Consider the following 24,163-nt stretch of genomic DNA (forward strand, 5'->3'; position numbering starts at 1 on the left):
GCACAGCCCTAATATAAAGTAACCTAATAATAAATTGAATAAATGTTAAATAAATCAAAGTAATGGAGAAGTGGCCAAATCAGTCAACAGGACACCGGGATTTTTCCTGACTGACTGCGGGGCTGCAGGCTGTACACACGTCAATGCCGTTTACGTTCGGGTCCAGTCGGGTTCGAAAATAAATGCCGTCGGGTCGTGTCGGACTCGGGTCTAATTTCATCGGGTCTGTCTCGGGTCGGGTTTTTCTTTAAAAAAAATTAATTTATGCACGTCGGGTTCGGGTAAGAAGTGATTCGGGTCGATTCGGGTCGGGTACAGATTTTAGGACCCGAGAAGACCTCTAGTGTGAATACCAATTGATTCACTGGTTTTCATGTAAAATGCATGTATGGGATACTTGCTTTAATTTTACATCAGTTATTGATTAATGCAACATTTTTTATTTAAAAGCCATTTTCAGGACTGCTGTTGTTCACTCTAGTTAAACACTCTAGTTAAATCAATATCACAGGGCTGATACTGACCTGTGTAGAGTTCTCAACCGATGTGCTTGTGGCCTCTGAAGTGTCCTTGACAAAGTAATTGTCCACCATGTCAATCTGTTTGTACTCCTGATGGCACACCGTGCAACGCATGACATTCACTGCACAAAAACGTAAAAAAGAAACAAAGAAAAACAACACAAAGCGTTAGAAAAGTCTTGAAACAAACAGAAGATTGCTTCACCCTTTTATACCATACAGGCAATGCAACTATTTTTAAACAGTCCTCACTTGAATCTAGGGCTGTAGCTATCGATTATTTTAGTAATCGAGTATTCTACCGATTATTCCATCGATTAATCAGATAAGAAGTCATTTTTCTTTATTAAAGAGCAATACTAAATATACAAGAGATAAGATAGATCTCTTAAAATAAACAACTAATTTGTTTTCTTTTTAGAAAAATTAACATTTTTATTGCTGAAATTGCATACATTAATAACCGTGAAAACTAAACCCATTTAATGTATTTAATTGCCAAATTGCATTCAAAATGCAAATACAAATATCAATAAAAAAATAAAAATACAAAAAACAATTTCCCATTACTTTAAAAAAAAAAAGTAAACAGTACAAACTAAAACTAAGGCATAAATCAAAATAATAGTAATAAAAATAATAATGATACCTAAACATTGCATTTATGTCGTGCAACTTAACTCAAGTTTCAGCCTAACTAAAGCTCAAGCATGACATAAGCCTTTACTGTCTTCTTGGAAGGCTTTGTGGCTTTTGTGAGAGGCAAAACTCAGTGGACAGGAAGGTAACTTGGAACAAGAACAAGAGACCATACACACTTTTTAAACACATTTTTCTGCAACATGAAATTAGAGTTATTTGGAGAATAAACCCTCTTAAATGTCCCTATACGTACTACTGGTGTGTGTGTATGTGTGTGTAAAACTTGTTTTTGATATCCTTCATATCAAATGCATAAATAATATTTTGTTATTTTAAATATAAAACATTGAATACTGAGATTTAAAATTATTTTAAAAACGAAAAACCACCAGCAGGTGGCAGCAAGTCACTGTTAAGAAGTGAGTCATTGCGATTGAACCGAATCATTTAAACGGTTGATTCATTCAGGAACGAAACGCCGTTATGTTGCACAGAGACGCAAAACAGAGCTGTGGCTGTGTTTGGAATTTTTTTGTTGGCAAAATAAAGCAAAAACAGGCAATATAGTGTCTAAAACGTAAGTCTCATAATATTACCTTCTTGTTTATTGAACTGTTGAATAAAATCACATTTGTAATCATGCTGATTTTAGAGGTGAAAACTGGCACTCTTCGTGTGATATTGACTAACTTTCTTTCTGTGGTATTTTTATGCACAATGGCGTTTAGTCTTTCACGAAACATTATAACTAGCCACCATATTGATTTAAGGTTTTAAATACTGTTTTTATACAGTCTATCATCTATGGTCTGGTCCAGCGTTTATCGGGTTGTGCGTCAGTAATAATGGTCCGTGGGGAAACACGGTGTTCCGTGTGTAGTTAGAGTAAATGGACTAAACCAGGGGTGTCCAAACTCGGTCCTGGAGGGCCGGTGTCCTGCAGAGTTTAGCTCCAACCCTAATCAAACACACCTGAACCAGCTAATCAAGGTCTTATTACGCATACTAGAAACTTCCAGACAGGTATCTTGAGGTAAGTTGGAGCTAAACTCTGCAGAACAACGGCCCTCCAGGACCGAGTTTGGACACCCCTGGACTAAACGAAGCCTCAAGGCAAATAATTTGCCTCGATGATTTTTTGTATTCGAGTTACTCGAGGTATTCGAGGAATCGTTTCAGCCCTACTTGAATCCCTAGACAATAACTTTATAATATTACCGGAAAATAAAGACAAAAATGAAAATGTGTAAAGAAATAAAAAAATGAAAAAAATTATAATAAATATATTAAAATAATGAACAATGACTTGGTTTATATAAGTGTAAATCATGTTGGTCCAGGAGTATCAGGTTCTATTCCCCATACAATATATAGGCTTTTTTTTTTTTAAGTGGGTTGTCTGACTAGTTTCAGTGTAAAGGAGGTCCTGAGCAATTAGGTTGGTTTCACGTTCATCTGACCCCAGGTCAGGTACGTTTATTTAAGACACATTCTGGCATTTGTAAACAACTAGACAGAATGCAACAGAATGGTACTTGGACTAGTAGACTAGCTCAGTGTTTCCCAACCGGGGTGCCGTCTGTCGAGAGCAGGGGTGGTGTAAAAAAATCCTTTTTTTATATTTTTAAATTGCTAAAATGTTCAAAAAAGCAGCTATTATATAATATCCATTTCTGATGTCGCCAATAATTAGAGATGCACTGAAATTCCGGTTCCCGAAAATTTGTTCACCGCTCAGGTTTCACTTTCACGTGGTGTGACGCTCTGCGTATTATCCCGCTCTATGCGTGTGCGCTCCGCTCAGTCGCTCCACTCGTATACCGTTCATGCGAATCGGAACAGCAAAGTCCACTCAAAAATTGAGCCGACAGGAAACATCGATGTAGTACAGTATTGTTTCTGTCTGCAATAGCCCTACTGTGCTGTAACATGGTGTGGTATATGGGCAACTCTGGTAACGCTGCCCTCTCATTCATTGATCCGCTAACCGCTATGTTATGCTCACGTGTTCTGATAATAATAGCTTTCTAGGACTAAACATTATTTGGATAATTGGTAAAAAAAAAAAAAATTTTTTTAAATATCTTAACCCTACTGTTAGACCTACCCGAAAAACTAAAAAGCAATTTATTTCATTTCTAGGCCTATCGTGATTTTTTTTTATTTGTGCTATCATTAGTAATTTCTTTATTTGTTCTTATTTTATTATTAACTGTTTAGCCTCCTTGCCATTTGTTATTAAATTCTAAGTTTTAAATCAAGCTATCTCGTGCTACTGCAACAAAATTACCCAACTGTAAAATCAAAAATACACTGAGTGAGCAAAACTTTGTTTAATTACCATTATAACTAGCTATCTCACAATGTTTACATATGAATAAAAGCCTACATTAAAATCTGTCATATAAATTGGTCTTTTCATTAGAAATTAGCCTACTGATTGCCACCATTGATGGACAACATTTTATCAAAAATATCTGTATGACAGTATATTCTGCAGTTCTTCCCTGCTGTACCGAAAATCTATACTTTTCAAAGTATCATATCGAAGTTAGAAATTCAAATATTGTGACAAAATTAATTTTGTAGGGTGCCACAAATTTGTTAAAATTTCCAAAGGGTGCCGCGACTAAAGAAAGGTTGGGAAACACTGGACTAGCTGACCATCATGATGACACATCCTTAATTGCAACTGAGAAGCTTTCAGAAGACACTCACAACTCTGGAAAAAGTCAAAACAAAAGTATTTTCAGTAACCCAAAAAAAAAAAAAAAAAAAGAAATCATGCAACTTAAGATTAAAAGATACAAATTCATAGGCTTGACAAGGTTTTTCTCTCATGAATACACACACATATAATCCTTCCTATAGGGAACGTTGAATTTTTTACTGAGAGAGCATAAGAAATACACAGTAATGCTGGCTTCTTATGCATTTAAAATCCAAAAAGATTTTGATTAATCAATAATTCATAACGTTTTATTAGCTATTACTGCCACCGCAATAACTACGAGTCTGCTCTTTGTGTGCATCTTGCAGCAGCATTTCACCACAAATAATGATCCATTCATAAAACTAATTTAATTCTACCCTAATTTAATTTGAAAACATATTGAGTGATTGGACATGCCCCTCCCCCATTCATCACATGCAACACCCCCCAACCCTTTTCCCTGACAGCCCATCAATCCCCCCACAAAGCCACAGCTAGAACCAGTCCAAACTGGTTTGAGCCAGTTTGCACTGGCTCATACTGCTTTCAGCCGGTTTCCCCTAAGCACCCAGCTGCAAAACCCTGCTGATGATTGGCTGGTGAGAGCAGCTGGAGACACAGTGCACTGAAACACAGTGCAACTCACAGCTGAGTTACTGTGTACTGATATTAACTGGAGGCAGTGATGCATTGCCTGAGGCACATCTATTCATATGCAGAGCCCTGGAATGCGATCAAAATGCCTTATTTTTCAAAACCAAGGGTTATGAACCACTATCTTTAATATTTATGATACATTTTAATTATGATTGAGTTCAAAATGGGTGATTTACATTGATGTTTACAACACAACTGATTTGTTAAGATTCAATCTAGCAAAATTCACAACATTCATATGATAGTGCTAACAAACTAGAGCACATAATGGACATTTTGGCTAGTTATGAGATCATTTCATAAACGTGATGTATATTGACAAAAGTGGGTTGCTGGTGTTTACATTTCTTTAGAAGGATTTATTTGCTCTGAACACCAAGGAAAGGCTCCATGAAGCAAATAGAGCAGACTGCTATAGTCAAGCTGAGAATAACAGTTTGACAACTCTAGTTAAACATAGACAACATGCTCTAGTACAACAAAGTGCTTGTTGAGATTCTACAAGCAGCAAAGAGTGTCACACAGCTTTCTCAGTTAGTTTCTGTTTATGAGTCACGCTGGTAAACTCCGAGTTAGCTCCCCCTGAACTTTAATTAAACGTCTACAACAAGCCCAAAACAAACCTGGCAAGTGAACGCACCCTTCAATTACTGATCCAAAAAAATGACGAGTAAACTACCAAATAGCATAGCTTAAGTTTAGGGCATAATTTATCAGAATTTTTTTTTTTTTTTTTTTTTTAATAGTGCAAAATTATGACTGTTATAGACATAAAACCATGTAAACATTAAATTTTTCTGAATTTCTTTTTTTTTTTTCAACAAATGTCAGTGAAACAAGGTGCTTAACCTTCAGAAATATTATGAGTTGATTTTGCATCCCTATTATCAACATTTGGGAAATGTAGTTTAAACCCATGACTTCTGTGATTTCTTTTCAATACAAAACAAACTTATATGTACAAAATTAAAAACCGATGGTAACTTGTCTTTACTTATTTATTTGTTTTTGTCTATTAAATTTAGTTAATAAATAAAAACAAAAAGTTGAATATCAATAGTAGGTCCCAAATATGATATTATAGTTTTTTACATTTTTAAATACATTTAAGAAGTTAAAGACCACTAAATTGGGAATCTTAAGTAAGATAATGATAGATCTCGCTACCAAAAAAAAAAAACATGGGATTCATGTCTGTAATGCATTAAAAAAGTAACGACACCAAAGTATAGCCTATTCAATTAAAGCTACAACAAACCTAACAATGCAAAAACTCATTTTTGTACAAATTTATATCGCTACACTGAAACCTGTCCTCGATTTTAATACTTCTGGTCAGTGGAATTCACTTTTTAATCTTATAGCCTGACAAAATATTCTGCAGTGTAACGAGCACTGATCTGATATGAGAATATTGATCTGATGGCATTCTGCAATAACAGTGAAGAGACGGCTTAGTTAAGTGAAGAGGTTTAAAGAGAAATCAAAACCTTTGGGTTTATAAATATTCATCTGTGATCACTGATATGGGTGAAACTCACAAAAAATGAAAATAGCATCACGTGCTGCAGCTAACGCAGAGTTCATCTATTATTAACTACAGTGCATGGCGCTAACTTATTACAAGAAATGCAAGCATAATGAATAATGCATTGCACTCAGGAGTCAACAGCAAAGCATGTGACCAAAAATCAGGCTGATCATCTCATATCTCCGCTGCACCAATAATGACACAATACAGTGATAACGCTCCAATAAACCATGCTAAAACTAAGCCATGCATCACAAATCGATCACCACAGCATCGCTTCTAGCCTGATTTACAAGCAAAAAATGCAGCATTTGGGATGACACAGTGTTCATTGTCAGAGAAAACCATTGTGCATGAATGAGAACATGATCCGAGGTCACAGGACGTGACCCCTGCATTATCACATCCTCTTGACTGGTAATAGTTACCTTGTGTGTTTAACCACGTTAGTTCACTGGTGGCCCCGATTAGGCCTGTCTCGATAACAACTTTTCAATATATTGCCCCAGAAATAATTGCGATAAGTGATATTATTGTCATTTTAAAGACCATTTTATGCCACTGAATATATAATCATAATATAACAGCATAATAATGCAAGAAGGCCTACACACTTCCAAATGACAACAAACTTTTAATTTTTAAGAATATTTAGATCATGGAAATTAAGTATCAAAATATTAGATACCTTAAAAAACTTGAATAAATAGTAAATAAACATTTTCTAACAAAAAGTGCAAGGTAACAATTACAAAAAAAGAAAAATGCACAAAGAACTTGTATGGAGATTTTTTCCATCTACAGATTTTTCCCTGACCTTCTTTTCTCTGTAAATTAAGGGTGCACACTATTGCTGAAAAACACAATCACTACTTAGCAGTCAGATGTCCGTATGCACAAAGGCTCAGATCCCTCAGATACAAGACCATATCTGCAGATGAAACTTTTTTTGTAGAAGCATTTTTTAAATTTGAACTAGCACCAACTACACCACATTATGTACGAGAAGCTGCAAAAGACACAGACGCAAGTGGAATGTAAAAAACCACGGTGACATTCATTTTTAAGTAAATATAATGGGCGATATATTGAGTCACCAAAAATCATTGAGGTCATGTACATATATTGCGCGATAAGTCTATATATTGATTATTGCGACAGGCCTAGCCCCGATGGCACAAACATACCAACAGCATCGAATCTGATCATCAACAATACACAAACAGTGATGTGTCAAAACATCAGGACCATATGCCTGATCAACTAGACCAGCAACTGTTTGAGCTTGTCCACTGAGAAAAGATAAAATATGGTTGCTGCATAAAAAAAGCCCATCGCTCTGATTGACACCTGCCACATCATTTGACTGACCGTGTATGAGGCTGCAATATCCATACATTCAATATCAAATCAAATCAAATCACACAACTCTAGACGAGGCTGACTATTTTGAAAGGTTAGTTAATTAGAGAATCTAGCATTAGTATGTAAAGGGCTTTCAAACTGGGGGCAGCAAGGGAGTGTTGGGGTCTGTGGAAAAGTAAATAAATGGCATTCAGCAGATCAGAGCTGGGCGATAGTGTAGTTTACATTTTGTGACGATATAAACAATTAAGCAAATCAAGCAGTAGAGATTTGCTATATAGTTTATATTGCTTTATATGAGTGTACTGTGTGTTTGTGAATAAAGTTGGATATACAAATATTTAACTTTACATAAAGAGCTGCGCAATAATATCGTTTACATGTCAATATAACAATATAAAATTGCTAGTGCTGTCAAACGATTAATTGCATCCAAAATAAAAGTTTATGTTTACATAATATGTGCACTGTACTGTGTATATTTATTATGTATAAATACACACACATGCATGTATATATTTAAGAAAAATATGTTTTGTTTATATATAAAATATTAATATTTATATACAATATAAATTATATATGAATATTAATATTTACATGTAAATATTTTTAAAATATATACATGTATGTTTGTGTATTTATACACACATAAATATACACAGTACACACATATATTTTGTAAACAAAAGCTTTTATTTTGGATTAGATTAATCACGATTAATCGTTTGACAGCACTAAAATTATTATATATACTGCTATATAGTATTTTATAAATGTGCTATATATAACAGAAATGTTTTGCAACAATAAATTGTGACACAAGTAGTAGTATATTGTTTACATAATTTAAAAAAATACAAAAAAGTTTTAACTAAATTAATCGATGAAAGAAAGAAAGAAAGAAAGAATAAATGAACAAAAATGGTACTATGGGGAGCGGGGGGTCTAAATACTGCAAACTGTGCAAAGTAATAAAAACTAAAAAGTTTCCAAACAATATTTTAAATATATATCATACTAATTTTTCCATAGTATAAATTGGGTCTTTATGCATAAAAATATATGTCTAAATTTTAGGATAAGGGACCCTTGCACATATATGGAGGTCCAAAGCATCTAAAAGATTGAAAACCGCTGGGTTACAGCATCTATATGCACAAAGGGAATATGATGCTGGTATTTAACTAACGTCACATGACCTGCTAAGCCGTACTTAACTAGTACGTTCTGACAGCTACCTGTATACTAAAATACTTCAATCAGTAGGTATAACCATAACTGCATGGGTTAAACACCAAGCCCCAGCTGGCGATCTCACATATATGAGGCTGACTGCACATGCCAACATGTGTAAACGGTTGAGCAATGGATCGTTTCTGGATTGTCGGGAACAGAACTGACAAAGCTCACTTCCCTTTTCCTAACTTACCAATACGAGTGTCCTGTCCGTGTGGCCCTTGCACCGGGATGGTGATCTTTCGCTCCGGCTGCGGGATGCACTTGAGGCAGAAGGAGTGCAGGCATGGCAGGAGTTTGGGCTCACAGTCGCGGTTCTGGAGACTCTGTTTACACACAGCGCACGTATCCAGTAGGTTTATCGGGGCGGCAGGGGTTGAAGAGGAGGAGGTTGAGGATGCTGGTGGAGGAGGAGGCGACATCTCGTTAACGAGAGCGGGTGATGCGCCAGCAGCGGTGCTGTCCGCCGAGGAGGAGGACGACGGCGGCGGCTCAGCGCTCTCGGCATTTGGGGTCCCGTCTGTAGCTCCGCCGCTGCTGCTGGATGTCGTCAGCGCTTGGGGAACGGTCTCTTGAGACTTGAGCTCGTCTGCTCCTTCCGTCGGGTCCGAGTCGATTAAAATGACGGCATCTGGGTCCTTTGAGCCGTCGTCTCCGTTATCTTCTGTTCCCGAAGCCTCTACCTCCATATTTGCGGAGCGCTCCGTACAATCTTGGCTTTTGTTGTCCGCCATCTTTGCTCCTCTTTGAACCGCCTGACGTTCGACGCGCTCAGAAAATCCGATGGGTTTGACGTCATGCCGTCGCTCTCGTGTTCGTCACTGAGAATAAACTAGAGACTACAAATAAAATAAAACAAAACGAAAAGTACAATATTACTTATGTTTTTTTAAAGTATGTACATTGCATATTATAAAATGAAAAAAATATATATTTTTAAGCGTCAAATAATTTGATATACGTAAATTTACATTGGAATTGCAATACAATCTTTTTTATTCAAATAGAAAAAGGCTTTATAAACTTCAATATAATTGATTTAATATTCTGTATTTTATTTTGTATGAATTGCTACTTTTTTACTAAAAGTTGTGTAAACCGTAGTGAATATCGATTAAAAAAGTGTCATGGACAATATCTCCAATTTTGATGCCTCGATTAAATAAAAAATGTTTGTGATTTTGGGGGAGATCATGACTTGTGTTAATCAAAAACGTCACACGAACACATTATAAGAAATGCCACACTAACCTTCATCCTTATTAATAAATCCAGCTGATGTTTCTCTTTCACTGCTCTTTTTCGAAAGTAAGCTTTTGTGGGCGACTAATACGTCTTTGACTATTTTTGTGCATGTTAAAGCTGCACTCATCAATACGTTTTACACATAATTGAATAGTACTTTTGAGAAATGTTTACTGAATGATTCACATATTATGTATTCTCCAGTGATATCAGTAATCAAATAAACGCTCGTCTATTTTATTTTACCTGGAGCGGGTCGCCTCATGGGGCCAGATATGTTGACATCACGTGGCTTTTGCTGATGAAAAACGAAGCGTGCGCTTTAACATCAGCAGAAGGGGAAAAACACATATGCTACCATGATATGTATAGATTTTTAATTCTAATTAATAAAATCCCATGTTACAAACATATACATTAGGATCAATATTTTTTAAACAGTCCACACAATAATAAAAATAATACTTAAAAAAACAATACAGCATCAGTATCAAAAGTTCACTTAAAAGATCATTCCTATATGCAACTTTATTTTGCAGTATAAGTGTTTTAGATTCCGAAGAAACTTGGAGGATGAAAATATATTATATATAATCGAATTGAAAGTTAATGAACAGTGTGCACTATTTTTGGAAGATCAAAGAATAAGCACCCAATTAAGCAAGATGTTAAAAATAACTCGACCCACAAACAGAACACTAATTGCAAGTAACCAACTACTGTTGCATGTAAAAATTTAAAACACAAGTTTAAAATTTAAGAAGTTACTTTGAACTTTACTTTGAACAAAGTTGAAATAACTCAAAGCAAAAGTTAAATGTTCAAGGCAATACAAAAGATAAACCTAAATGCATTAATTTTCTTTCTATACCATGGTCCAATGTAGGCCACTATAGCCATTTTTACAGTTTGGCCATGTAGCATATTAACAGTAATGGCATGAAACAGGAATATAAAGTGATAAAATCAAGACCAAATGTGTTAGCCTGTGATGCTCTTAGATATATTTAGTTTTCATTTCCAGACACATTGGTGGAGTCTTGTTAACTGAGAAACTGAACAATGCAAGTCATTATTTCACCATTTTATGGTATATTTAAAAATATATATATTACAAATAAGAGTAGAACATGCAAATTAATAACTGAACGTCCATCAGGTAATCATACATTAAAAAAAAAAACACAAAATTATTATAAATGACAACACACGCACATTATCTACTTTATGTACACAGTAAACGAATGTGAGTTACTGATTTCCAGAGTCGAAATCTGGTTTAATTTTGGTGCAAAATCATGAACTATAAACTGGCATATCCTCTGTTTGCACTACAACACTATATTCTCATTTGTGTTTTATAAAGACTATTTTCTCGGTTCATCATGAAAATGGAACAAAACAAACATTTTTAAAAAAAAAAAGCGCCACACTTTGGTGATCATTTGCTTTTACAAAGTCTACACAGTTTCAAGATGGAGTTGAACTGTTTTCATTATTTAAAAGTCCTGTCGAATATTCTCTTTGTTCTCATCACCCTGTTGCTGTTTCATCTGTGCCACTTCATTCTCCAGCTGGACGATGGCGCGCTCAATCTCATAGTTCTTACTAACGAGAGACACCCAGCTGTGGAAACATAAGCAGAAACAATTACATCAGAGTTGAGTAAACTAATTGAATTCAACCTTGCTCAAGACAAATTCTGGAAATGGGTTCCATATAGAAACATAACGAAGTACTGACTTTGACTCAAGTTCTCGTAGTTTGGCTCCTCCAGCCAGCTGATCGTTTTTGCGCTGCCAGTTCAGGTCCTGTATCTGCTTTCTTAAAACGAGAACAGAAACACATTGAGGGAACCCTGTTAATAGATAACCCTGTAAATAGATATAACCCTGTTAATAGATAACCCTGTAAATAGATATAACCCTGTTAATAGATAACCCTGTAAATATATATAACCCTGTTAATAGATAACCGCTTCATATTAAAATTAGGGGTGCTCCGATTGATCGCTACCGATCACTATCGGCCGATAATCACGTTGGGATGTTTGATCGGCGGTCTCTAAAAAGGCCGATCTCAAAAAAACGATCTCAAGCTGATGACGCTGCCATGAGAGGTTTGGCACGACATGCAGCAGCACCGTCAGATTAATTAAAGTAATAGCGCATTGTTTGCAGTAAATATGAACATGGATCGACATGAAAATTTAGTAATTACACCATAAATGCATATTATTAATGTCTACTGTATTTCACAGTTAACACATATGGCTTTACGGCTATATGTTTAAAGGGAAAGAGCACTTTTAAACAAGGCAATAATAGATGGCACTCGTGGAGGAAGGAAAACAAAGTTATTTATGAACCACAGGATTGCTTGTAATAAAGAATTAAATGCAAAAGAAAAGGCAGTAATTTCACAGTTAACACATATGGCTTTTCGGCTAGGTTTAAAGGGAAAAAGCACTTTTATATAAACAAGGCAATAATAGATGGCACTCGTGGAGGTAGGAAAAAAAAGAAAAAAGTTCTTTATGAATGGCAGGATTGCTTGTAATAAAGATTTCAATGCAAAAGGAAAGGCAGTAGAGCTCACTATTTCTGTCAATGGTAAGTTTGTGATAATGTAAGAAAAATAGTTTAAATGTTTTGCCACTTGCTTGAGCAACTATATGCAAAGTAAATGCAAAAGTAAAAAGCATTGAATAATGTGTTGCTTATATTTATTGAGTTTAAACATGTCTGTTCTCTAAAAAGGCCGATCTCAAAAAAACGATCTCAAGCTGATGACGCTGCCATGAGAGGTTTGGCACGACATGCAGCAGCACCGTCAGTCTCTGTCCGGCGCGGGTAAAATAATTATAATGCTGTATATAATATTTCTTCATTAAATAACTTAACGTAATTTCACAAACAGCGTGAGTGAATCACCGCGCGCGCTCCCGCTTTCTTACTCAAAATACGCAAATGGCTTCAAATCACCACACATCGCGTCTGTCTATAAGCGAGCTGCACAGTTGACACAGCAATTGTCACTTGTACAATCGAGGCAGTGTCACATCGTCACTAAAGTTTATAAATTGCATTACTTTTTAATTCTTGCCAGTGTTTAATCATTCAGCGCTCGCCTGCTCTCCTCTCACAAGAGTCACCTAAGAGGGGAATTCCCCCCCATTTTCAAAAATGAAATTCAGGCCCTGAATAAACGTCTAAAAATCCTGATTGGAGTATCAATATAAATAGTTATAAATGATAAAAAGAAGGCTTTAAAAAGATCGGTATCGAAAGATACTGCTTTCTGTGATCGGCGATCGGCCTCAAAAACCCTGATCGGAGCACCCCTAATTAAAATTAATTTCAAAAGCCAATTAAATAGTTTGTGCACAACCACAATATACAACATCCACATGTAAATTGCATTGACCTACAAGTTACTCACCTAACCTTCTGCAGTTCCTTTTGTGCGTTTTCAATCATTAAGGCCAAGTTACTGTATCACAGACACAACAATCAGTTATGATCAGCATAAAATCCACAAATAAATCTCAACTGTTTTCATTTTCTATTTATATTGCATCAGTAATGAATTAAATAGCTTTTTAATCCAAAGTCATGAGCCCGCAAATAGTGTTCACTGTATTCAGACTGTAACCCCATAAATAATGTGGGGGAAGTCGTGGCCTAATGGTTAGAGAGTCGGACTCATAACCCAAAGGTAATAACATACAGATGAAGGTCCCATGTTAAAGGAATAGTTCACCCAAAAATTTTAATTTGCTGAAAATGTACTCACCCCCAGGTTATCCAAGATGCAGATGAGCTTGTTTCTCAACGTGAACCGATTTGGAGAAATTTAGCATTACAACACTTGCTCACCAATAGAATGGTAGAATGTTAAAACTCCTTAATGATGGATTTGTTTCTTACAAACACGCAGCTTTTCACTTCACAAGATGTTAATTGATGGACTGGAGTCATGTGGATTATTGATCAGCTGTTTGGACTCATTCTGACGGCACCCATTCACTGCAGAGGATCCATTGGTGAGCAAGTGATGTAATGCTACATTTCTCCAAATCTGTTCCGATGAAAAAACAAACTCATCTACATCTTGGATGGCCTGAGGGTGAGTACATTTTCATTTCTGGATGAACTATTCCTTTAAAACCCTCATCTGTCCCTCGGGTCATTCTGACCCAAAACTCATTTTTAAAGATTTTTTAAAAATCGAGCGTTGATCGTTATGGTATGAGAATTCGAGCAGTTTAAGTGGGTGTCATTTAGATTTTTTTTTTTTGACTTGGTGGAGACCAATGAGTTTATATCATTAATATTTTTAAATTTATCTTTTATATTTATTACATATTTATGAAACTGTATGAATATGCATGTATTTGGATTAAAAATCAGTATAACTTTCTTTTTTTTTTTTTACAAAATATAAATTTTTTTATGTTTTGATATATATCTTAAAGCCTTGAGATATATCTGAAAGCTTAATGAAGCCTCAAGTTGGTGTAGAGCGTTGATCGTTATGGTATGAGAATTCGAGCAGTTTAAGTGGGTGTCATTTAGATTTTTTTTTTTTGACTTGGTGGAGACCAATGAGTTTATATCATTAATATTTTTAAATTTATCTTTTATATTTATTACATATTTATGAAACTGTATGAATATGCATGTTTAAAGGAAAATGCTACAAATATGCATGCTCTGAAAAGAGCTGTTTTTGACAGGGTAAAAAAGGTGTTTTTTTACACTACCATTGAGAAATTTCAACCAAACTATGTTACAGACTTTTCATTAAGACCCTAAAGAATCATATCAACTTGTGGAAAATGGGCATCCTTATGACCCCTTTAAAGATTTCACTTGTTTGGCTCATTTAAGAACCTCCATAGGATTCAATAGGCCCCTCTAGTGGCTGTAATAAAAAAAAATGCAATTTTATGTAATTCTTCCCCACCAGATGGCATCAGAGACACTCAGTGACCTAGGTCCTGATGGATGATGACCAATACAATCTTTCTGGACAAATAAATAAAATAAATAAATAAAATTAGTATCATTTTTGGCCTTCGGTTCATTTTGACCTGCGAGGGACACTTTTGTTATAGGTTCGGGAGGGACGGATGAGGGTTAAATCAACACAGGGAGTCTGAGTTTCCTGCTTAAGATTCAAATCTTGAATAGTCTGTTCACTCACTCATTAGACACCTTCCATGCATTAGTTCCATACTGGCCCATGAGCTCAAGGTTCTCAATGCGCACTGCCTGGTGCTCCAGCTGGGCCATAGAGTTATTGACACAGTCCTGCCATGCTGTGATGTCATTCTTCTGCCCAGACGATGGAGCAGGAAGCTCATATCTAAGAAAAGCACAAGAAGGTGAGATCTAACAGTAAACAACACTCTTTTTTAGGTATAGTTGGATGCGCTCATTATCAGATGTAAACCTGAAACTAGCTTAGACCAACTAATGTAGGCCTTCCTGTAGATCAAACAGTAGGGCATGGCACTAGCAATGCCAAGTTCATGTTCGGTTCCCAGGAAAGCAAGAACTGATAAAAAATGTGCACCTTGAATGCAAAGCAAGTTGCTTTGGATAAATGGATGTGTAAATGTAAAGGAAACTATCTGTACAATGCTTGTAAGGTATCAACAATGAAGCAGGTTTAATTATTTAAATGTGTGCAATAGATCAGCTTCAATAAAGAGGAACTGCACCAAACTAACCAGATCTTACATTTTTGTATGAAGGAACAAACTACAAGCAAAGCACTGCGAATGAGCTGGACAATGAAACAATGGTGCAATCTTAAACAACTAGCTTACAGTAACCGATTTAAAGTAAAAAACTACTTAGCTGTACAAAATAGTCAGCTATGCTGCTTGACTCTGCAAACTGGTATTCGTCATCATATTATTTTAATCATAAACACTGGTTTGTAGCGCAAATAGTTTTACCATTGCATTGACTGCACTTTGATATTCCAATTATTTACCTACAGCGGCTAATGAAGCAGAAGTCTTGCACATTCACAGAAAACAGCTTTACAACATTGCAAAATAAGGTGGACTGAATTATGCAAGTGTAATACTTCAACGGGAAACTGGCTAATAACATGGTATTTTGTTATGAAGTTGATGTGTTTGTAAAAAAAATTTGTGTGAAAGCAAATAATATTTTAATCACGCATCTGTTACAACTATTACTGCAGCTTCTTCCTCCCAAAGATGTCTTTAGATTTACTGCAACTTAATTTTCCTATGTATATATGTATTTTCTATTCTAGATCAGCAGGACACAAGAGTTCACCTGTAACAGCAGTTTTGCTCAGTAAACTTACCTCTTCATACTGAGCAGCTCCATGGGTTGACGAGCAGCCAGTCTCTCAAACTCATTCCTTATGATCTCTGTCTAATGAGAACAACATAACAGTAAGATTATAGTGTGAACCACATTATAGTAAAACAGAAGCAGAAAGGGTCTTTTCCTCGTACCTCAAAAGCAGAGAAATCTGGTGTGGGCAGGTAGCTCAAATAGTTCTTGGTTGGTCTGTATCGTCTCGTCTCTTCTTCCACCAAAGCAGCTGCCTGAAATTGATTCAAACCGATTCGAACGTACATTTCCCTCTAATACAGACAATTGTAACACTATAGCATACTCAAAACAGAAACATATGATGAATAAACAACTAAACGGTTTAATTTAAGAACCAGAAGTAGACGCAGCGGTTAGCTGTCTGTACAGAGCCTGTAGGTCTTATATTTATTAGTTATCGACGTTTTAAGTAGGCAGAACGTACAAAAAGACATATTCAGTCTACTTACGGCTCCTCTGACCCCTGGAGCATCATAACCCTGGTCGAAATAAGGCAGAGCATCAACAAAAACATCACCAGCGACTGAAGCCGGTCCTGCCATCCTTTACAACACGCTTCTTCTTCTTCTTTAACGTTTTTATGGCGGTTGGCAAACCAGCTTTAGGTGTATATACCGCCACCTACTAGGATGGAGTGTGGAGCATTGATGTTAAAGGAAAAACTAAAAAGCTAAAGAAAGAAAAAAAAAAAAATAATAATAATAATTCTTTAAATCCTGTTCATTAATTCTGTGTCTTTGAGATACTTAAATAGTATGTGAAACATGTCTATAGTTGCCACGCTTCTTCCTTTTCTTCTTCTCTGTTAATGGCGGTTGGCAAACCCACTTAAAAGGTGCATTTCCGCCACCTACTGGACTGGAGTGTGGCGCATGACGGATGTTAGTGACAACATACCTTTAAAAAAAGGATACAATTATTCTATACACTTCATTATGTGATCATAAATCCTATTTATTAAACCTATTGCTTTCAAATAGCGTATAATTGCATAATATACTTTATACTGTGCTGGAGCATTCTTTCGTATTGTCTTAATTGTTATATTTTCTATATTCAAAATACTTAATTCTTCTATTAATCGCATTCTTCCCCATTCTAACCGCTCCGGAGCGGTATTCGAGGTTTAGTGTATCCCATCATGCATCATATTCTGGAAATAAATCGTGAGACCTTTTGCCAAGATCACGCGAGAGGTCACAGAAACCTTTCCAATGTAAGTTAAATATGAATAATAATAAGATATTACATATGATTTGGTAGTAAAACAAAGTGCTACACATTTTATTGCTGCAAAGATTAGTATATTTATTTTTGTACAACATTTGCAACTGCTTTTTATCACTTAATTAAATTGTGTCATCTATTATAGGGACTACTGAACAGACATGTAGACGTTGATTTAAAATGCAAAGTATTGAAAATAATAATAAAACTCTGTAAACACTTTTTTACAACACTATAAGTGTGTCCCATCAGGTAATGAAAAGTTGTACACACACTTGGGCCAAATACATGAAATACGTCATATAAGTAGTCAAGTGGTCAAGTGCAAAGACCACAAGTGTGTGTATTTGGACAAGGCAGAAGGCTGCCTTCCAAGGATCCTTGCGATTGAGATGCCCTTCAGCGACGTTGCAGCCTTCCGTTTGAGAAACACCCCCCATGCTGCATCTCAGTGTGCCTACTTATACTACGCCCTTAAAGTATGTACTCTTTTGGAGAAGAAAAAGTATACACTTTTGAGAGTGTAGTAGAAGAGTAGGCAAGCTTTGGGACATCACACAACTGCGTCTTTCACGGACGCTCTGTGGCATAGATACACGCACCATGTCACTGTAAACTGGCCTGTCAATCATCTTGTCACAGTTAACGTCCTCCACATTGCTTTTCATTTAACTTCCTACCGTATTGGAGAGAAAAGAAGTAGCACATTGATCTGCCAGTCGCGGGTCTTTCATGCTGAGAACTCTGCTTATATTTTATGCGTAATGATGCATTTAAAAGTTAACGACCAAATGGATGTTTATAAAAGTTTACATTGCTGTTGCAGATTAAATATAACACAGATAACATTAAATAAATATTTTTTACCAGGTTAAATGTTGAATCTTATAGTAACTCAAACCCCTTTTTATATGGGATTGCCTCTACCTAACCGCCGGTCGCGCACATCCGCCATGTTTGTAGTTTACACACTTATTCTAATCAAACATACTATTTAGGATGGATAGTATGAACACTGAGACGCAGGGCCAGTGATTGATTAAGAGCTGTGTGAACAAAAACACGCTCCACGCTCTGTTATGATGGGATTGAATGACAAACGAACATCAGCGCCCCTTGTGTATCGGAGGATACCCGCGCCCTCCGTCTAGAGTTGCCAAGTTCGCGGTTTTCCCGCGTAATTTTGCTGCTTGTAAACTGTTGCCGCGGGTTGATTTCCCCCCCCCGCGGTTTAAAGGTTTAACATATTGGATACATTGCAATTGACTAAAATGCATGCATTTAAATATTTTACATTCTTCCAATAATAAAACTGTGCTAGATCATGAGTTTTGTGAGGGAAGGGCTTTTGAGCTCCTTTATGAAACATGTATTGTAGGTATGGGAGTGGCATATGTTGAGTTTTAAAGGGGTCCTATTATGCTCTTTTACAAAGTCTTGGTTTTGTTTTGGGGGTGTACTAGAACATGCTCTCATGGGATTTTTAAAAAATGAAATATCTCCCTTTGGAGTGGACTTTGAAATTTGTAACTTTCTAGATCTTTTTTATGGCCAAACATACACACTACACACTGACTAAAATTTAAAAAGTGAAAAAGCATAATAGGACCCCTTTAATATTTGGATGGGGTCAATGGGCTTGTTTTAGCCTATTTTTGATTGGACTGATTTTGTTACACAGACCTGGCAACACCGCCTCCGTCTCTAATCAATGTAAAGTACCATTCGGAAGTTTGATTCAATGGATCACTATTACTTCTTACATGTTAAGGTAACATGATAACAGCAGTCATCGGAATTATTAAATAACAAAAAAACACTTATGCAATGTCCTAAAAAGTGTCAAAACTGTTATAGCCACTTAGCTTCTTTCAAATAGCCACCAAATCCACATTACTGCTGTAAGTGTAGTTTTTAATAACACTGTATACTCCTTTCATTATAAGTTTCCCATATATTTTAAACCCATGCACCCTATACATTCTCATTCTCTTGACATTCATCAAAATGTTCAATTTCCACATCAAGATCACATTGTTTGTTTCACACTTCCTGTCCAACATTGCATCAGAAAGCTGTTTTTTCCCCCAAATGTTACAAAAAGTCTGTCTAAAAACACAACTGTACAAAATGTAAAAGCCTCTGAAAAAACAAACACTTGCATTGTTATTTGACAAAACAGAAAATTTGGCAAAAAAAAAAAAAGTTTGACCTAACTGGAAAGGCCATTTCTGTGCATATAAAGAATCATAAATTAATTCCTGAAGGGGAATAGAAGTCATCCTTCATCATATCTTCTTTTTAACAACACATTTCCAGCTGGAAAAGGTTTTTGGTTAAAACATAAGCTTATCTTATTGTGTGGTTTAATAAAAATTATATTAAAGACAATAAAAACACGTAAGACCTCTGACATGGCCATTAACCCAACTCTTGTTATTATGCATTCATAGTCCGTTTTTTCCTTATTTATCAAAATTACAATAACATGACACAGACTCCTCCCTTTCCTCTTTGTTCTAATACAGTCGTCTTTGTTCCTTGTGCTTATAAACTCATTTCCAGCCTTTTCCTCTTTTGTGATGGGATGGCAAATCCAAGCCAGAGAATTTTCAGGGCAGAACAAGCTGATTCCAGTCTTGACCTCATCTCCACCCTTTTGCGTGTTAGTTATGGGAGAGGAACTGACGTGCTGGTTGAGTCATCACACACTTTTGAATAAAAGCCGCTCATACTTGGCGTCTGAAACCGTTCTCTATTTCTTCTGCAAGAATTTCATTTTATTTCCTGCAAACAAACATAGTTGTGAGTAAAACAATGGACAAAGTGCTTCTACATATTTATCTTTTCATTCTAGACAAATGGAAAAGAGGCAAAAGATTTACCGAGCCCCTTGAGAAATTTGTTGACTCCACTTGGTTCAGGTTCAGGATACGAATCCAGATATTCTGCTGCTCTCATTTCAAACAGCCCTGTTAAACAAGGACAAAACATTCTCTCATTACTTCAAAGGAATGGTTCGCCCTAAAAATAACAACTCTAATCCGAATATTTCTTCTCTCACCTTTAACACCCCCTTTTCGGAGCTCTCGGTCATGAATGAAACCAGCAAACATCTGCGTGTCCATGAAGAGCTGGAGAAACTGTCGCACTCCTCGGGACGGATGAGATTTCCTGAAAGCGTCTCTCTGCAGCTCTCGGGTGCCACCGGGTCCGGTGTCGCTCATGTACAGAGAATAATGTCCCACCAGCTCAACAAAGAACCACACAAACGCCTCTGACACCAACATGCTCAGGTCTGATTTATCTGTTAGAAGAATAAAACCACAGTGTGACACATTGATACTGCATAGTATAAAAAAACAACAAGAACAAACTAAACAGACACAAGCCCATAAAATAAGACTTTTGTGGCTTTGTCCATGTCTATTAGCTTTGAAGCCATTTACAGTCAAACCAAAATGTATTCAGACACCTTCAACATTTCTCACATTATCACAGTTTATTCGCTATAGTTTAGAAAATGGTAATAAAATATGACAAGAACTCAGAGTTAAACTGTGTCAGAACAAATTCATCTTGATAATGTCAGATGACACTTATTTTTAATTCTGTGCTTGTTAAGCCGTTGGTCCTTGAATATTTAGTATAACCAGCATAATGACTATTTGCCGTTGAGCCAGCTTAACGAACATCTGTACACCTGAAATCATACTTGTCAGCATGTTCCTGACCTCACTGGCCTTGTTTATGGTTGGTTACTCATCACATCATGAATAAATAGACAGTAGGACTTTAAAAGGTGAACAGCTCATTTTGACACAATAAGACAATGGACCAAACCTTCAGTCACGTGAGTGAAACCGGTTTAAAATTGAACTGAGTCAGATGCTGTGGGTTCAGCTGTGAATAACGGCACGTGTGATGAGTCTAACCTCCATTCCTGTCTCTTGTGTTTTGTTCTAGGATCTCCTCCCTGTTGTCCAGTATCTCCTGAAGCGCTGCCTGCAGCTTTCTAGGTAAGATACAGTCCTCGTCTCCAAGCTAGGAGAGAAAGATGAATATAGGAGCAAATTTATGAAAGAAACAGACATTTTGATACAAAGACAAGATAAATAGACCCATGATTACATTTAACAAAAGGATTTGTCAGCAATTAGATCTTCAGCAATTAGTAGTCTGATGTAGACTAATGTACAAAGGTTTGGAGTCAGTAATTGATTTTATTTTGTATTAGTTTTATTTATTTATTTTTTTAAGAAATTTATATGTATTCTGCAAGGATACATTAAAATTAGAGCTGTCAAATCGATTAATTGCGATTAATCGCATCCAAAATAAAAATGTGTGTTTACATAATATATATATGTGTGTGTGTGTGTGTGTGTGTGTGTGTACCGTGTATATTTATATGTATATAAATACACACACATACATGTATATATTTAACAATATGTATGTATGTATGTATGTATGTATGTATATATATATATATATATATATATTACATATATTTCCTAAATATATACATGTATGTGTGTGTATTTATATACATATGAATATGCACAGTACACACATATATATTATGTAACCACAAACTTTTATCTGATTTGACAGCCCTAATCAAAATTGATCAAAAGTGACAGGTAAGACATTTATAATGTTACAAAAAAGTTATATTTCAAATAAATGCCGTTTTTAACTTTCTACTCATCAAAGAATCCTGAAAAAATGTTTTCCACAAAAATATGAAGCAATAACTGTTTTCAACATTGATAACAATAAGAAATGTTTCTTGAGCAGAAATTCAGCATATTAAAATGATTTCTGAAGGATCATGTGTCACTGAAGACAGTAATGGCTGCTTTGTGATAAATTTAATTTTAAAATATATTAAAAAAGAAAGCAGTTATTTTAAATTGAAATATTATTTCAAATTATATAGCATTTTTTGATCAAATAAATGCAGCCTTGGTGAGCATAAGAGACTTCTTTTCAAATCACTGGGGATATTATTATTGACCCAAACTTTTAAATGGTAGTGTATAAGAGAAAAACTGGAATTGGATGACAATATAAATGGCCAAAAAGACTTCTTAAAACCATCAGATTTATGTCTTTGGCTGATAATACAGTACAGCTGCTCAGGCTGTGACTTCCGTTTCAGACTACACCCTCACAAACACGCACTTGTGACACTTTCAAAAGGTCACACCCTTGTATTAGAAAACTAAAACTTGCATACACACCTGAACGACAAACTTGTCCGCACACAAATCCACAATAAGAACCTGAAAGAATAATACAAAAAAGAAAAAAAATGTAAGTGTCTCATTCTCTTTCAAAATGGAAAGCATAAGAATTAAAAAATTCTAGGTATGTGACATAAAAGTCACTAGATGGACCTGACAGGAACATCAGAATGCAAAGTTGTATCAATTTACAATGTTCATCAGGTTATTTAAACAAGACAAATGCAATCTTGTTTTCAATGAAAGATTGCAAAGTTATGAAGATTTTTATTTATAGAACCTCCTACATTTTGAAATAAAGGCTCCAAAGGGGTGTCTTTGTTAAAAGAACCAGTATATTATTAGAGTAAAGAACATTTAAAAAATCTAAAGAATCTTTTTCCACTAAAATAATCTTTTGTCCAATGGAAAGGATCCTTGGATGGGAACACAGACGCAAATAAAGAACCTTTCTTTCTTTCTTTTTATTTTATTTATTTTTTGCACCTGCAAAACAAGTACTACTTTTTGGTAGACTAAACTTGGATCCTCTTATAGATATTATTTAATACCTTATACCAAATAGTATTTTATTGCTGGCATGGGGAATTTCAAGCTGTTAAACAATGGAAACAATTCAAGGCATGGTGGTTATTAAAGGGGTCATATGATGCAATTTCAATTTTTCCTTTCTCTTTGGAGTGTTACAAGCTGATTGTGCATAGATAAGATCCCTGAAGTTGCAAAGACTAAAGTCTCAAATCCAAAGAGATATTCTTTATAAAAGTTAAAGAGTTAACCACATCCTCCTAAAACGGCTCGTTCTAACACGCCCCCACATATCTACTTCACTATGTGGGAAGATTTGCATAACGCCGCCTAAATGTTCACGCAAAGAAAGAAGGCGTAACTTTTATTCTCGCTGTAGTATTGTTGTTGCTGCCGCCATGTCGTGAAGTCGCTGTGTTTTTTGTGAAAGCGAAACTACTTTGTTTGGTCTTCCAAAAGAGGACGATATCCGCTTTGTCATGCCTAGAGCTGATCTGTGCTGGTCGCTGAGGGAATACATCAACTTAGTGCTGTGGATCACCGGATCGGCTTTCACCGTGGACGAAGCGGAGTCCAGCCCGGAGTCGTCACATGTCCTTCCGGATGCTCCTTCGTCGAAATCGCCGGCTGCGCCATTCTCAAGCCCACCCGCCTCTGTTCACTCTAGCCCTCCGGCCTCTGCTCACTCTAGGCCACCGTGTGTGACGCTGTGTTTGGTTGTGAAAGCGAAAATACTTTGTTTGGCCTTCCAAAAATGGACATGATTAGAAATCAGTGGTTAAGTTGTATTTACAACACTGTTCCAGAACAGTTTAACCCAAATATTCAGATGTGTGCAGCACATTTTATGGAGGACT

General features: G+C 35.9%; 3 protein-coding genes across 3 annotated transcripts in view; all 3 read right to left on the reverse strand.

Moving 5' to 3' along the window:
- The window catches only part of LOC107734526 (E3 ubiquitin-protein ligase TRIM33), a 33,999-nt gene extending 24,542 nt beyond the window's left edge, over nucleotides 1-9,457 (reverse strand). Inside the window, exons 1-2 of the mRNA XM_016546502.1 lie at nucleotides 8,862-9,457; nucleotides 525-643 (exon numbers count right to left, since the gene is read on the reverse strand). Of these exons, the coding sequence (XP_016401988.1) occupies nucleotides 525-643; nucleotides 8,862-9,402 (660 nt within the window). The 5' untranslated portion in view covers nucleotides 9,403-9,457. The remainder of the gene's footprint in view (nucleotides 1-524; nucleotides 644-8,861) is intronic.
- Nucleotides 9,458-10,819: 1,362 nt separating this feature from the next.
- LOC107734517 (pre-mRNA-splicing factor SPF27) lies at nucleotides 10,820-16,912 on the reverse strand. The gene is made up of 7 exons (XM_016546489.1): nucleotides 16,749-16,912; nucleotides 16,419-16,511; nucleotides 16,265-16,335; nucleotides 15,122-15,283; nucleotides 13,355-13,405; nucleotides 11,657-11,737; nucleotides 10,820-11,539 (listed from the first exon to the last, which is right to left on the reverse strand). The coding sequence occupies exons 1-7, from the start codon at nucleotides 16,839-16,841 to the stop codon at nucleotides 11,413-11,415; spliced, it is 678 nt and encodes a 225-aa protein (XP_016401975.1). The 5' UTR covers nucleotides 16,842-16,912; the 3' UTR covers nucleotides 10,820-11,412.
- A 2,511-nt stretch (nucleotides 16,913-19,423) lies between these two features.
- LOC107734514 (DENN domain-containing protein 2C-like) overlaps nucleotides 19,424-24,163 on the reverse strand; it is a 24,944-nt gene continuing 20,204 nt past the window's right edge. The window contains exons 15-19 of the mRNA XM_016546487.1: nucleotides 22,776-22,817; nucleotides 21,462-21,570; nucleotides 20,591-20,833; nucleotides 20,412-20,498; nucleotides 19,424-20,313 (exon numbers count right to left, since the gene is read on the reverse strand). Coding sequence (XP_016401973.1) covers nucleotides 20,282-20,313; nucleotides 20,412-20,498; nucleotides 20,591-20,833; nucleotides 21,462-21,570; nucleotides 22,776-22,817 — 513 coding nt within the window. The 3' untranslated portion in view covers nucleotides 19,424-20,281. The remainder of the gene's footprint in view (nucleotides 20,314-20,411; nucleotides 20,499-20,590; nucleotides 20,834-21,461; nucleotides 21,571-22,775; nucleotides 22,818-24,163) is intronic.

This window comes from Sinocyclocheilus rhinocerous, unplaced genomic scaffold (assembly GCF_001515625.1).
Source record: "Sinocyclocheilus rhinocerous isolate Xijiao unplaced genomic scaffold, SAMN03320098_v1.1 scaffold99, whole genome shotgun sequence".
NCBI classification, from domain to species: domain Eukaryota; kingdom Metazoa; phylum Chordata; class Actinopteri; order Cypriniformes; family Cyprinidae; genus Sinocyclocheilus; species Sinocyclocheilus rhinocerous.

Coding starts and splice junctions, on each gene's coding strand:
- LOC107734517 (XM_016546489.1), bottom strand. CDS start 16,841: ATGGCAGGACCGGCTTCAGTCGCTGGTGATGTTTTTGTTGATGCTCTG. Junction 16,512..16,748: donor CTCCAGGGGTCAGAGGAGCC/GTAAGTAGACTG, acceptor AATCAATTTCAG/GCAGCTGCTTTGGTGGAAGA. Junction 11,738..13,354: donor AAGGAACTGCAGAAGGTTAG/GTGAGTAACTTG, acceptor TCTCGTTTTAAG/AAAGCAGATACAGGACCTGA.